This window comes from Gymnoscopelus braueri, assembly GCF_963280865.1.
Source record: "Gymnoscopelus braueri genome assembly, chromosome: 8".
NCBI classification, from domain to species: domain Eukaryota; kingdom Metazoa; phylum Chordata; class Actinopteri; order Myctophiformes; family Myctophidae; genus Gymnoscopelus; species Gymnoscopelus braueri.
The window spans coordinates 3,501,403-3,516,168 of record NC_137609.1 but is presented as its reverse complement, the minus strand read 5'-3'; the positions used below and the strand labels follow the sequence as shown (position 1 = coordinate 3,516,168).

Genomic DNA, 14,766 nt, shown 5'->3' with positions numbered 1-14,766 from the left:
ACCCTGGCAGCAGCTAAAAAAGCGGATGCATAGTACCTGGCAGTAAATGTGAAGCATATCCATATAGTATACAGTATAGCATATCTGTTAACTTAAAATGAATGCATTATCTTTGTGTACAATGTATAGCTGTCAGTCAGGTGTAACATGAAATAAAGAGTTTATTACTGTAGTTTATTATATTTATTTTACGTACAAAATAGCTTTGCACTATACAACTGTGTTTTCTACAGCACACATTTCTATGTTTCCCAAAACAGTGGGTCGCAGACCTATTTTTATAGGTCATGAGTAAACAGCTTTTCTTTCGTTTTGAAATTATTTAAAAAAAGTAAACAAAAATATAACATTTGTTACAGTGTTCAACATTTGTCAAGAGAAATGCATTAATTTTCAAAAACATCTAAGAAATTAAATAAATAAAAACTTAGTAGTGACACTAGTTCACTAGGTCCCGGGGAGATGTGTATTTTGGGTCTCGGGCTAAGAAGTTTGGGAACCTGTGTTCTACAGAACGACTCGTTGAAATTGATGTGCACAAAACTCTGAAGTACATTACATAAAATACATTACACATTCAATGCTGATATTGTCCATTGTGCATGAACAGTATGTGCGTCCACTCATCTTCACATACACCCTTTCTACAGTAAACAGCACAATAAAAACATTCCTAGAACTTCAACAACAGGTACATTATGAAATTATTGTACACAATCTAAACAAACTAATAAATGAGGATTACAAAAGGTGCCTGGCTATTAAACATCCCTCAGTTCAATGTATCATTAATACATCTGCATCCATTGGATGGTCACTTAAAATAACACAGGGATAACGTTGCAAGCTTGTGGATCAGCTATTTTTGGCAAATGTTCGCCCAAGAATAGGGACTAGGGTTCATGTCATTGTGGTTAAAATGACTCTTTACTCCTCTGCAAGTGTATGGAGTGTCTCAATCATTTTCCTTTTAATTATTTTAACTTTGTCATCAGGCATGTCATTGAAGTATTCTTCAATATACTTAAAAAAACCAGCGTGATTGGAGACTGCTGGCTTTTTAAGAAAGTCCAAAGCAAAGTCCATTGCCTCCAAAGCACGGTCTGTAGCAGGTCTTTTGCGTTTCTGACTTGGGTGAGTCACATTGTTGGAAGTGGAGGGCATAGGGTCAGGAGACGGGGACAGGGGATTGGGAGGGGAGGGGGCAGGGGGAGCTGGAGAGTGTGGGGCTTGGGTTTCCAAATTAGGGGTTTCATTTGAGGCTGGAGATGGGAGAATAGGGAGATTATCCGAACTTGCATCGGGCTCCCCTAAACCACTCAAGAACTGTAAATGTCTGTAAAACTTCCATTTGGAGACGTACACATCATCTGCTCCAGCGCCTGACTTCTTGCTGCTGGTGACAGCCTTGTGTTCACGCTGAAACACTGTTCGCAGGTTCTTAAATTTGTTTGTTATGTCTGCAACTGCAAGCAAGCAAACAAACAATGTACAGTATGAGTAGATATGTAAATGTTGTTTATATGGTCCTATTTTACTTGAAATACTAAGCACATCAGTTAAACATGGTATTATCATTCATATCCAGTATACATGTTTTTACATAAACCTATCCTTGATCTTGTTGCATTCCTAAAACATCACTCAGCTCTATCGCTAAATTGGTTCTGTGAAATCTTGGATAATCACACCATTACTATAGTAGAGGCCAGCCCCCTTATTTTTAAGGAAAGAAAAGTGGTCCAAAATGTGCACATGGACCTAGTGGACCTAGGGCCTTTTTCTGACCTGTGAAAGGCACCGGCTGCTGTTCAGACAGCCTTCTTCTGATGGTTTCCAGGGCCCTGGATCTCAGGTCACGCCTTTGGTAAACCTTTGCCTTGTGGTTCCACAACACACTGTTTTCTGTCCAACACAACATGACAAGTGCAAGGTGTGATCATTAAGGAAGATATTAATATTAACACTTTAATATATATCATCGACAGATACAGTGACACACTAGTGCATTGATTGTCAAAACATTTCAAGTCAAGGACCCATTTCAAAGACAAGATTGTGTGCACATCCCACGCATGTATTTAGGCCAGGTGCTGGACATCAAGGGAAGAATCAAGGAAAAGATGAAGGAAGTCCGCACACTGTTCTCAAGCTCCAAGAAACTCACTTTTTATTTTTGCAACGTTTCGACCCTCTAGGTCTTCATCAGGCAAATATATTTGCCTGATGAAGACCTAGAAGGTCAAGAACAGTGTGCGGACTTCCTTCATCTTTTCCTTAAGTCAAGGACCCACAAATATATGTAACAAGCCATGGACCATCACTTGATAAGATATTTGTAATGGGGGGGGGGGGGGGGATTAGATATGATTTAGTTGTACTGTAGAAACCTAATCAGGATAGCCAAATTTGTTATGCCAACTTCTAGAATATAACACATATTACACACACACAGCACTTGAGAACCAATGCACTAGTGTACACTGTACAGCAGTGGAGTAAAGTAAGAAGTTAGTTTTACTTTATTGGAGTGTTTTCAATTTTCAGCACTTTTACTTCTACTCCACTACTCAGTGGCAAATAGTGTACTTTTACTCCACTACAAGTATTTAAATGCACTAGTGCATTTAGTTACCAGTTAGCCTACTTTACAGATATAAATTATTATATTACAAAACATACCTTAACCACAACATTAACCACTTCAGCCCGATTTTATACATAAGCTATTTGAAAATAGCCGATCTACAAGCTCACAACGTCGTGACCCTTGTGAGCTTGTAGATCTGCTATTTTTGATATTTAAAGTATATTATGATGCCAATAATGTTGTACTTTTGCTCAAGTAACATTTTGAACACAGGCCTTTTTACTTGTAACAGAGTATTTTTATATTGTGGTATTGATACTTTTACTTAAGTAAAATATGTGATACTTCTTCCTCCACTGTTGCACAGGCATAACATGTCACTCATCTCCCTCAAATTATGACATTGCAGCCTTTATCAGATTTAAAACTTTAACGTATCTGTTAATGAAGCTTTCCAGCAAGATAGTAGACCATCTCAAAGCAGTTTATATGGACCGCTCCATGGCTCGAATACAAAACACACTGTTGTTGTTTTTTTTAACCAGTGTAACTAGACAACGTGGGCTGTTTTAAAGAAATGTAATGACATAACAAATACAAATACCTAAATATAACAACAGTTTCAGTGATGGTTCAAGGGTGAAATATAATGAACGGGACTTCTCAGTAGTACTGTCAAAACCTACCATTCCAGCTCAACTATCTACTGCCGTTTACCGCAGCCACAAGTGGTGCGTCCGTCGGCCGATATGAACTATACAAATATATACGCTCAATGACATATTTGACGGCAAATAAACACATACAATTCGTTTTTAGTGTATATTTAATCATTTTCACCCAGCAGTTGTTCTCAAAATGTTCACTTACCAGAGTAAAAAGTTATTAGGTCGCGTTCTTTCTCTTCAGTCCACTGCGCTAGAATGGCCGCCATTGTTTCAGAAAAAAATCTCTGGAGAGAAGAAACAACGTGCCGCCAAATCAGGCCTGTGATTGGAGGATTTCAGTTATGTTGCCCAGTAGAGGTCGCTGATGATCTGATTTTCCAAATATTTAGAGGTTGATCTCTCTCAATGGAAAAATGAAAAGTCAACGTTGATCATTGTTGTTGCTGGTTGATATTGATAACAAAATTGCTACGTGTATCAGGGCCTTTAGATCACCAGCAGCATAAAAGAGTCAACAAGGGAGAAGCGAGGCAAAGGGATACAACGGGAAGGTGGCTGGTCAGAACAATTGGTCAGATTTCCTGCGTGATCCTAAACAAGCAGGAACTCTTTGCCTTTCTCTCTGGGAAGATTGCATCCACTGCCTGGCCAGAGGGCAAGCTGGTCTTCATCACATCTGGCATCACAGTGGTTGGCACAGACACCAGCCACTCGATGCTGCCATGTAACCATGAAGAGGCCAACACCAGGATAGTGATTCACCTGCTTGATGCCCTGGAACATGGCTGTTCTACCTGCTTGATACGCACTGTGGATACGGATGTTGTCGTTATCCTCATCGGCAAGTTCCATGCCCTGCTCGCCAAGTATCCAGCTGCAGACATCTGGGTTGCTTTTGGCACTGGCAAGAACTACACCTATGTTCATATAAACACGATCTGCCATGCTCTGGGCAAAGACAAGTCCACAGCACTTCCCGTCTTCCACTGTTACACAGGCTGTGACACAACATCAGCATTCTGCGGGAAAGGGAAGAAGTCAGCATGGGTGGCTTGGAATTCCTACCCTGAGGTCACCCAGGCCTTCAACTACATGGCAGAAAATCCATACACTTCTGTGACCATAGATGCCCAACACTTTCAGCTTCTTGAGCGTTTCACAGTCATCATGTATGATAAGACAAGTGATTTGGAATCTGTCAATGAAGCACGACGAGAGTTGTTCTGCCAGAAGAACAAAACGATGGAACACATTCCACCAACGCAAGATTCACTGCTGCAGCACGTGAAGCGAGTTGCCTACCAGTCTGGGATCTGGGCCACATCTGAACTGGCCCAGCAGCCGACACCCAGTCCAGAAGGATGGGGATGGACATTGGATGACAACAACCAGGTCTGGCTTCCTGTGTGGAGCATTCTACCGATGGCGTCAAAAGCCTGCAATGAACTGGTCAAGTGCGGTTGTAAAAGAGGTTGTGGTGCAAGGTGCTCATGCAAGAAGGCACACTGGAATTGCACAGATCTTTGCAGTTGTCAATGTGACAAATAATTTGAATGTTGTTATCCTTGAAAGTGAAGCTAATAATCTTCAATTCTCTTCATGCTCCATTTTTCAATGTGTCTGAAAATGATGTACATACATTGGCAGAATCAACCAAATTATCTAATCTTGGCAGAATTAGTCACTTATTGATATTCCCTATAGTTTTATCGCATTCCTTGTCCCAGAAAATGTATATTATGACACCAAGATTGACCTTCTAAGTGGCTTGGAAGCCGAGATATTGGCAATTATAGATATTACATGGTGGCCATCTTTGCAATCCAAGATGGCCGCCTTCTGCCATCTTGATGACGTGGCTACCCTTCCAAAATGAAACCTATGGTGATGGAGAGCAATGTAGAAAAAATTTGGCGCTTTTGTGAGCCGTGTCCACATTTTTTTGTTAACAGCCCTGACTAGTACCCTTTAAGCTGGCTCCAGACCAGACCGATTTTATGGAATGCCAAAGCTGCCGTATCTAGATATAAATACATAAATAAATAAATGAATTTATAAAGCAATAAATGCTCAAATAAATAAATAATTGTGCAAAGAAATATACAATTAAATATTGAAATGTATTCATTTATGTGACCATTTAAGTATTTATTTATATATTTATGTATTTATTTATGTATTCATTTACTTTTATATTTATGTTTTTATTTATGTTTTTAATTATTTATGTATTTATTTATTTATTTATACATATATGTATTTATTTATGTATTTATTTCCTTATTTATTTACATATTTATTTATTTAAATATTTATTTAAACATTTAATTATTTATTTAAACATTTAATTATTTATTTAAACATTTAATATTTAAACATTTAATTATTTATTTAAACATTTAATTATTTATGTATTTATTTCCTTATTTATTTACGTATTTATTTATTTAATTATTTATTTAAACATTTAATTATTTATTTAAACATTTAATTATTTATTTAAACATTTAATTATTTAATTATTTAAACATTTATTTCATGCCGTATTTCATTGACGGTATGTTAATGAGGGGGCGTGTCTTGCCGTCCCATTCAGGCTTTAGCAATCAAACCCAGAGCGATCAAACACCAAAAAAATTACTTCCAGCCCCATACAGCTGGTCAGTGGTCAAATGTATTAATATTTTGTTGATGATGATAACTGCGTTTATGTTCATAATAATTTGGTTTGATTTGATAAATTAACAAATAACAATGAAAGCCATAATATATTTAAAAATATGAAGCAAAACTAAATAATATATATCAATAAATAAATGCTTGGGGATAATGCCCAACATGTTCAAAAAGGAATAGGAAGAAATGAAGACGTATTTACTCCTACCCCCTTCGTACATTGTATATATCCTTCCTGATTCATATAAACAATTACAAATTTAAATCTATATCATAAATCCTATGATATCTGTATAAATTAAATATATATTTCAAAAAATCTTATACATATGATATTTACACACTTATTACTCTCTGTAATAAATATTATTACGGAGAAAACAGAACCGAATGTTTGTGCAATCATAACACAGTAGCCTACTGTTACTGTATTTATATTAAACATATCATATTCATCTGCAGTCATCCATCACACAGTTGTTCTATTAAATAAATGATATTAATGTCTATTATGGCTGTTTTGGACGACTGGGCACCTGGACATCTGGGCACTATGGTACATGTGGGCACTAGGTACATGTGGGCACCTGGACAACTGGGCACTGGGGACATGTGGGCACCTGGACAACTGGGCACTATGGACATGTGGGCACCTGTACAACTGGGCACTAGGGACATGTGGGCACTTGGAGAGGTGGGCACCAAAACCATCTGGGCACTAGGGACATGTGGGCACCTGGACAAGTGGGCAATTAGGGGTGGAGACATCTGGGCACCAGGGACATGTGGGCACCTGGACAACTGGGCAATATGGACATCTGGGCACTATGGTACATGTGGGCACCTGTACAACTGGGCACTAGGTACATGTGGGCACCTGGACAACTGGGCACATGTGGGCACGTGGACAATTGGGCACTATGGACATGTGGGCACCTGTACAACTGGGCACTAGGTACATGTGGGCACCTGGACAACTGGGCACTGGGGACATGTGGGCACCTGGACAACTGGGCACTGTGGACATGTCGGCACCTGGACAACTGGGCACTAGTGACATCTGGGCACCATATTTTTGGGACGACTGGGCACCTGGACATCTGGGCACTAGGGATATCTGGGCACTAGGTACATGTGGGCACCTGGACAACTGGGCACTAGGGACATCTGGGCACCTGGACGAGTGGGCAATTAGGGGTGGAGACATCTGGGCACTAGGTACATGTGGGCACCTGGACAACCGGGTATTAGGGGCATGTGGGCACCTTGACAACTGGCACTAGGGACATGTGGGCACCTGGACAGGTGGGCACCTTGACAACTGGGCACCAAAGCCATCTGGGCACCATGGACATGTGGGCACCTGGACAACTGGGCACTAGGGACATGTGGGCACCTGGAGAGGTGGGCACCAAAACCATCTGGGCACTACGGACATGTGGGCAACTGGGCACCCGCCGTTCTAAAAATGGTTTATGCCACTTTTTAAGGTTAATACCATGGTATGTTGTTTTATGTTGTTAATGGCATATACCGTATTTTTTAAATGGTATGCCTTTCCAAAACGGTATGTGCCTTTCCAAACCGGTATGCACCGTTCCTGGGAGTGGTATGCTGTTCCAAAATTGGTTTATACCACTTTTTAAATAGTATGTCGTTTTATATATAATTATCTATAATAACACTATTGTAGTGGCTATTTGTCAACATCAATAAAAACTCAAAAGCGACTGAGGCACCAGGCAGCGAATCTTATGCAGATCAGGGGGTAATTGGAATGAGTCCATTGTCCAGACAGGCAGCGAAGTTTTGTGGTATTTATTTAGCTCTCCAAGATGAACAATATAGAAAAAGGATGTTGAAATGTTTGCACATTATAATCACAACACTATAATAATAATAATAATAATAATAATAATAATATTAATAATACTAATACTAATACTAATAATAATAATTACCATTATTATTGTTATTATTTTATGAATTATGATGAATTATTTTGTATTATTATTATTATGTATTATTAGTAGTATTAATAATTATTATTAACATAAGGCCAATACATGTATCCACACAGCTTACAGCATTCAGTTGTATAGGTATAACTGCAGAATTAAATAACCCCTGTAGGCCTATTAATCATTAGCCCAAAATACGTGTATAATTGTATTATCTAACACAATAATTATTATTATTGATCATTGAATATTGATTATTATTGTTATTATTATAAAGAATAGGCCAACACATGCATCCACACAATAATGAATATGACCATTCAGTAAAACTGGTATAATTGAAGTAACCTGTTAAATATGTATTCATTATTAACCACCCACTGTGTATAATGAAATCTTACTGCATGTCTTCATACTATCATAAAGGCACACAGTTGATCTAATCCACACCAAACTGGGAACAAACACTGTTCAGGGGTCTGCCATGACAATAGTCCCAGCAGGGGCCACGTGTGCCCACCACAAGCCCCAAGGGGAACCCATAGGGCCAGAGAGGCGCACCATTGCTCCAATCTGCACAAAATGTGGCAAAAACACTGATCAGGGGACCACCATGACAATAGTCACACTAAAAATGCACATAGATGGGCACCATAACAGTGTTACAGCAGTGTTTGACTCAAATGGCTATAACTAGTAGTCTGTCTGTCTGTCTGTCTGTCTGTCTGTCTGTCTGTCTGTCTGCCTGTCTTGCCCTAATCTTTGCAAATGCATTATGTATTGTATTTTGTGTCCATGATAATAATATTTCAGGTAAGGGGGTGCCTGATTTATCTCCATCTTAGCTATGGGGGTCCCTGTTTCATCTCTTTCTCAGCTAAGGGGGGCCCTGCTTCATATCTCTCTCAGCGAGGGTCCCTCGCCTGGAAAAACGTTGAAGTCCCCTCTACACTTATGTAATATTACTAGAGATAATATACAAAGGCAGTCTGATTGAATAAATGACAGTAATAATGTGTGGGTATACTTTTGTGTTTTGTAAATGATTGATATGCAGTTTGGGTCCCAAGAGTCCCTTCCTTCCTAGAAATGTAGTGGAGTCAAACTAAACAAACTAAACTAAACTAAAGTAAATGTACTTAACTGTCAACCACTGAACAGTATGTTCAGTGGTTAAGTAGGGAGTTGCGTCAACAGGCGAGCTCATAGGAAAAGCAAATTTTCAATAAATCAAAGAAATAAAAGGCAAATAACACCAATTTCAACCAAATATAAACAATCAAGGCCATAATAAATTTATTGACAATAAAAGAACATTTGTCATAGTAAGGTAATGAACTAAGTATGGGTCAAAAAGGACCTAACAAGGTTTCCAGACATTATTTTCCTCTCTCTCTCTATTGTTTTAACCATTAAAGTACACTAGAAATTGTTTAAACGGGGTTGTCCTCAGTTCGGCTTCATCGGAGCCCCGTTTTCTTTAAGAAGATTATATTTTTTTATATATATCAATATTTATTTATATGGGGACTTGGTATATAGTGAGAGGAATATAACATAAAGAAAAAACAAATTACAACCAAACAAAGATATAAAGCAAATAACACCAATTTCAACAAAATTATTTAACAATCAACATGCCATAATAAATATATTGACAATCCAGGAACATTTGGCATAGTAAGGTAATACACTTTAAGTAATTGGTCAGGAAGGGACCTTACAAGGTATCCAAGCCTTATTCTCCTCTCTGTCTCTCTTATCTTATTAGTTAAAGTAAATAGAATTAAAGCAAATGTTTATATATATATAAATAAGAACGGGGTTGTCCTCAGTTCGGCTTCATCGGAGCCCCGTTTTTATTATCAATTTTTAATTTTTATTATATGGGGACTTGATGTAAGTAGGAATCGAGAGGAGCACAATGTTGAATTATTATTAATACTACTAATAATACATAATAATAATAATACAAAATAATTCATCATAATTCATCATAATTCATAAAATAATAACAATAATAATGGTAATTATTATTAGTATTAGTATTAGTATTATTAATATTAATATTATTATTATTATTATTATAGTGTTGTGATTATAATGTGCAAACATTTCAACATCCTTTTTCTATATTGTTCATCTTGGAGAGCTAAATAAATACCACAAAACTTTGCTGCCTGTCTGGACAATGGACTCATTCCAATTACCCCCTGATCTGCATAAGATTCGCTGCCTGGTGCCTCAGTCGCTTTTGAGTTTTTATTGATGTTGACAAATAGCCACTACAATAGTGTTATTATAGATAATTATATATAAAACGACATACCATTTAAAAAGTGGTATAAACCAATTTTGGAACAGCATACCACTCCCAGGAACGGTGCATACCGGTTTGGAAAGGCACATACCGTTTTGGAAAGGCATACCATTAAATAAATACGGTATATGCCATTATATAAAACAACATACCATGGTATTAACCTTAAAAAGTGGCATAAACCATTTTTAGAACGGCGGGTGCCCAGTTGCCCACATGTCCCTAGTGCCCAGATGGTTTTGGTGCCCACCTCTCCAGGTGCCCACATGTCCCTAGTGCCCAGTTGTCCAGGTGCCCACATGTCCATGGTGCCCAGATGGCTTTGGTGCCCAGTTGTCAAGGTGCCCACCTGTCCAGGTGCCCACATGTCCCTAGTGCCAGTTGTCAAGGTGCCCACATGTCCCTAATGCCCAGTTGTCCAGGTGCCCACGTGTACCTAGTGCCCAGATGTCTCCACCCCTAATTGCCCACTCGTCCAGGTGCCCAGATGTCCCTAGTGCCCAGTTGTCCAGGTGCCCACATGTACCTAGTGCCCAGATATCCCTAGTGCCCAGATGTCCAGGTGCCCAGTCGTCCAAAACAGCCATAATAGACATTAATATCATTTATTTAATAGAACAACTGTGTGGTGGATGACTGCAGATGAATATGATATGTTTAATATACATACAGTAACAGTAGGCTACTGTGTGATGATTGCACAAACATTCGGTTCTGTTTTCTCTGTAAGAAATATGTGTGTGTAAATATCACTCGTCCAGGTGCCCAGATGTCCCTAGTGCCCAGTTGTCCAGGTGCCCACATGTACCTAGTGCCCAGATATCCCTAGTGCCCAGATGTCCAGGTGCCCAGTCGTCCCAAAAATATGGTGCCCAGATGTCACTAGTGCCCAGTTGTCCAGGTGCCGACATGTCCATAGTGCCCAGTTGTCCAGGTGCCCACATGTCCCCAGTGCCCAGTTGTCCAGGTGCCCACATGTCCATAGTGCCCAGTTGTCCACGTGCCCACATGTCCCCAGTGCCCAGTTGTCCAGGTGCCCAGTTGTACAGGTGCCCACATGTACCATAGTGCCCAGATGTCCATATTGCCCAGTTGTCCAGGTGCCCACATGTCCCTGGTGCCCAGATGTCTCCACCCCTAATTGCCCACTTGTCCAGGTGCCCACATGTCCCTAGTGCCCAGATGGTTTTGGTGCCCACCTCTCCAAGTGCCCACATGTCCCTAGTGCCCAGTTGTACAGGTGCCCACATGTCCATAGTGCCCAGTTGTCCAGGTGCCCACATGTCCCCAGTGCCCAGTTGTCCAGGTGCCCACATGTACCTAGTGCCCAGTTGTACAGGTGCCCACATGTACCATAGTGCCCAGATGTCCAGGTGCCCAGTCGTCCAAAACAGCCATAATAGACATTAATATCATTTATTTAATAGAACAACTGTGTGATGGATGACTGCAGATGAATATGGTATGTTTAATATACATACAGTAACAGTAGGCTACTGTGTGATGATTGCACAAACATTCGGTTCTGTTTTCTCTGTAAGAAATATGTGTGTGTAAATATCATATGTATAAGATTTTATGAAATATATATCTAATTTATACAGATATCATAGGATTTATGATATAGATTTAAATTTGTAATTGTTTATATGAATCAGGAAGGATATATACAATGTACGAAGGGGGTAGGAGTAAATACGTCTTCATTTCTTCCTATTCCTTTTTGAACATGTTGGGGATTATCCCCAAGCATTTATTTATTGTTATATATTATTTAGTTTTGCTTCATATTTTTAAATATATTATGGCTTTCATTGTTATTTGTTAATTTATCAAATCAAACCAAATTATTATGAACATAAACGCAGTTATCATCATCAACTAAATATTAATACATTTGACCACTGACCAGCTGTATGTGCTGGAAGTTATTTTTTTGGTGTTTGATCGCTCGGGGTTTGATTGCTAAAGCCTGAATGGGACGGCAAGACACGCCCCCTCATTAACATACCGTCAATGAAATACGGCATGAAATAAATGTTTAAATAAATGTTTAAATAATTAAATGTTTAAATAAATAATTAAATGTTTAAATAAATAATTAAATAAATAAATACGTAAATAAATAAGGAAATAAATACATAAATAAATAATTAAATGTTTAAATAAATAATTAAATGTTTAAATAAATAATTAAATAAATAAATATGTAAATAAATAAGGAAATAAATACATATGTATAAATCAATAAATAAATACATAAATAATTAAAAACATAAATATAAAAGTAAATGAATACATAAATAAATACATAAATATATAAATAAATACTTAAATGGTCACATAAATGAATACATTTCAATATTTAATTGTATATTTCTTTGCACAATTATCTATTTATTTGAGCATTTATTGATTCATTTATTTATTTATGTATTTATATCTAGATACGGCAGCTTTGACATTCCATACGATTTTGGGCCGACTTGGCGTCGGGAAGCGTCGTATATAGTCGTCCAGTCGGTTAGGGGTCCGTCGGGGGGTCCGTTGGGACCTTTTCGGCCGACCCAGAGCCGACCGAACATGTTCAGCTTTTTTGGCCGACTGGTAGAGTCATGGGGTGGCGAAGACGTGACAACAAAGGGCTGTCGGTGTTGCCAGATTATGTGAGAGAAACAAGCGACCATGTCTATGAAAACCTACATTCACTGTTTCTCGTTGTCGCTCCCGGAGAGAGAGATTGATTGATTTGACCTACTTTTGCGCTGTGGTGATGACTTATTGGGAGCAGGTGTGTAAGATTCCATTAGTATAAACATTTTAATTGGCTTTCATATACTCTTAATATATTTTTTTTCAAATTAGATTTGGCCTTATAGATCGAAATGTGCTCAGTTTTGGCTATTTTCTGGGTGTTAATTTCAATAAATTAATTAATGTATTTATTTTTGATTATTCGAATAACCGTTTTCAAAAATGTTGTGTACATGTCAGCAGTGGTGGAAAAAGTACTCAAATGTTTTACTTGAGTAAAAGTATCAATGCAATAGATGTACTCTGAGTCTGTTACAAGTAAAAGTCCGGAATTCAACATTTACTTGAGTAAAAGTACTAAAGTATTGGTATAAAAATGTACTTAAAGTACCAAAAGTAAAAGTACTAAAAAGTTTGAAAATAGCAGATCTACAAGCTCAGAGCGTGTGCATCGCATCACGTTGTGAGCTTGTAGATCTGCTATTTTCAAATAGCTTATAGGTATAAAATAGGGCTAAAGTGGTTAATGTATGTTTTATAATGATTTATATCTGCAAAGTAACTAGTAACTAAACATTTCAAATAATTGTTGTGGAGTAAAAGTATAGACAATTGGAAATACTCCAGTAAAAGTAACTCAAAATTGTACTTAAGTACAGTACTTGAGTAAATGTACTAGACGTTACTTTACACCACTGCACGTCAGTGAAGAAAAAAAGAAAAAACGCTGGGAACATCAGGGAAACAAGCCCAAAGTCGCTTATAATAAGCAGACCTGGCAACGCACAGCAGAGGGCGCTGTTTTTCCTTTTTTTTGGCCTTTGGTTCCCAGATTAGCATCTCAATGGGGCAAATCGGCTGACAGACTAAATGCCCACTTTTGCCAACCAAATACCAGTCTGTTGCAGTCTGAAGTAGTCTGAAATAGTCTGAACGAGTCTGTTTGGTCTGGAGCCACCTTTAGAAACAAGTCGCTTCTTTTGGGCTTGTTTTCAGTGGTGTAAAGTAACTAAGTAAATTTACTCAAGTACTATACTTAGGGTAAGTGATTTTCTTTGGTTAAAATAAGTGTTAAATAGCTCTATATTGTGATAGTAATCATTGCTATAGAGTGTTTGTTCAGTTAAAGGAGTCTCCCATGTCTCTCCAGCTCTTTATTAAACAGAACATTTTCAGTGCTCTCTCCTGATTGGCTTAAATTGTGTCACCTACCTGACAATTTACTAAACTGCTAAAAAAAACGTAACTTCGGTCAATTATATCTCCACTTTAATAATAACAATTGGTATTGTGTTTTATGGTATTGTATTTTTATTGTTGATTAGTCACCTTTACAACGAGGTACAGCTTGTAAGGATCGGGCATTCGTGGAATGAGCAACACTGCTAAATGTGTGGGTAGCGCCTCCAAAAGATTTGCCAAAATCACCCAATATGCTTCTGTTGGTAATCGCTCTTGTTTTGAGCAACCTGCCAGCACACACCTGCTGAGAGGTGCAGTGTGCCAGTAGTCACAGGTGTGAGTACTTTTACTTTTGGTACTTCAAGTACATTTTGTACAATACTTTTGTACTTTTACAAGTACATTTTGATTACCTGACTTTTACTTGTAACAGTATTTCTACACTGCATTATTGATACTTTTACTTAAGAAAAAGATGCAAGTACCTTTTCCACCACTGCTTGTTTTCCTAGACCCGGTTGCTTATTTCTCACGCAAAACCTGGCAACGCTCACGCTGCTCGCTACCTCTTGAAGTCACAGAAATATATGAGTCACAGCCTTGCGTGTAGCAGCA

The 14,766-nt window shown here is 38.2% G+C and overlaps 1 protein-coding gene across 1 annotated transcript; it reads right to left on the bottom strand.

Moving 5' to 3' along the window:
- Positions 1 to 927: 927 nt before the first annotated feature.
- Positions 928 to 3,524, bottom strand: LOC308090032 (uncharacterized protein; the record flags this gene model as incomplete). The annotated part of the gene is made up of 3 exons (XM_080435058.1): positions 928 to 1,466; positions 1,789 to 1,905; positions 3,461 to 3,524. The coding sequence occupies 3 exons, from the start codon at positions 3,522 to 3,524 to the stop codon at positions 928 to 930; spliced, it is 720 nt and encodes a 239-aa protein (XP_080291184.1).
- Positions 3,525 to 14,766: the final 11,242 nt, after the last annotated feature.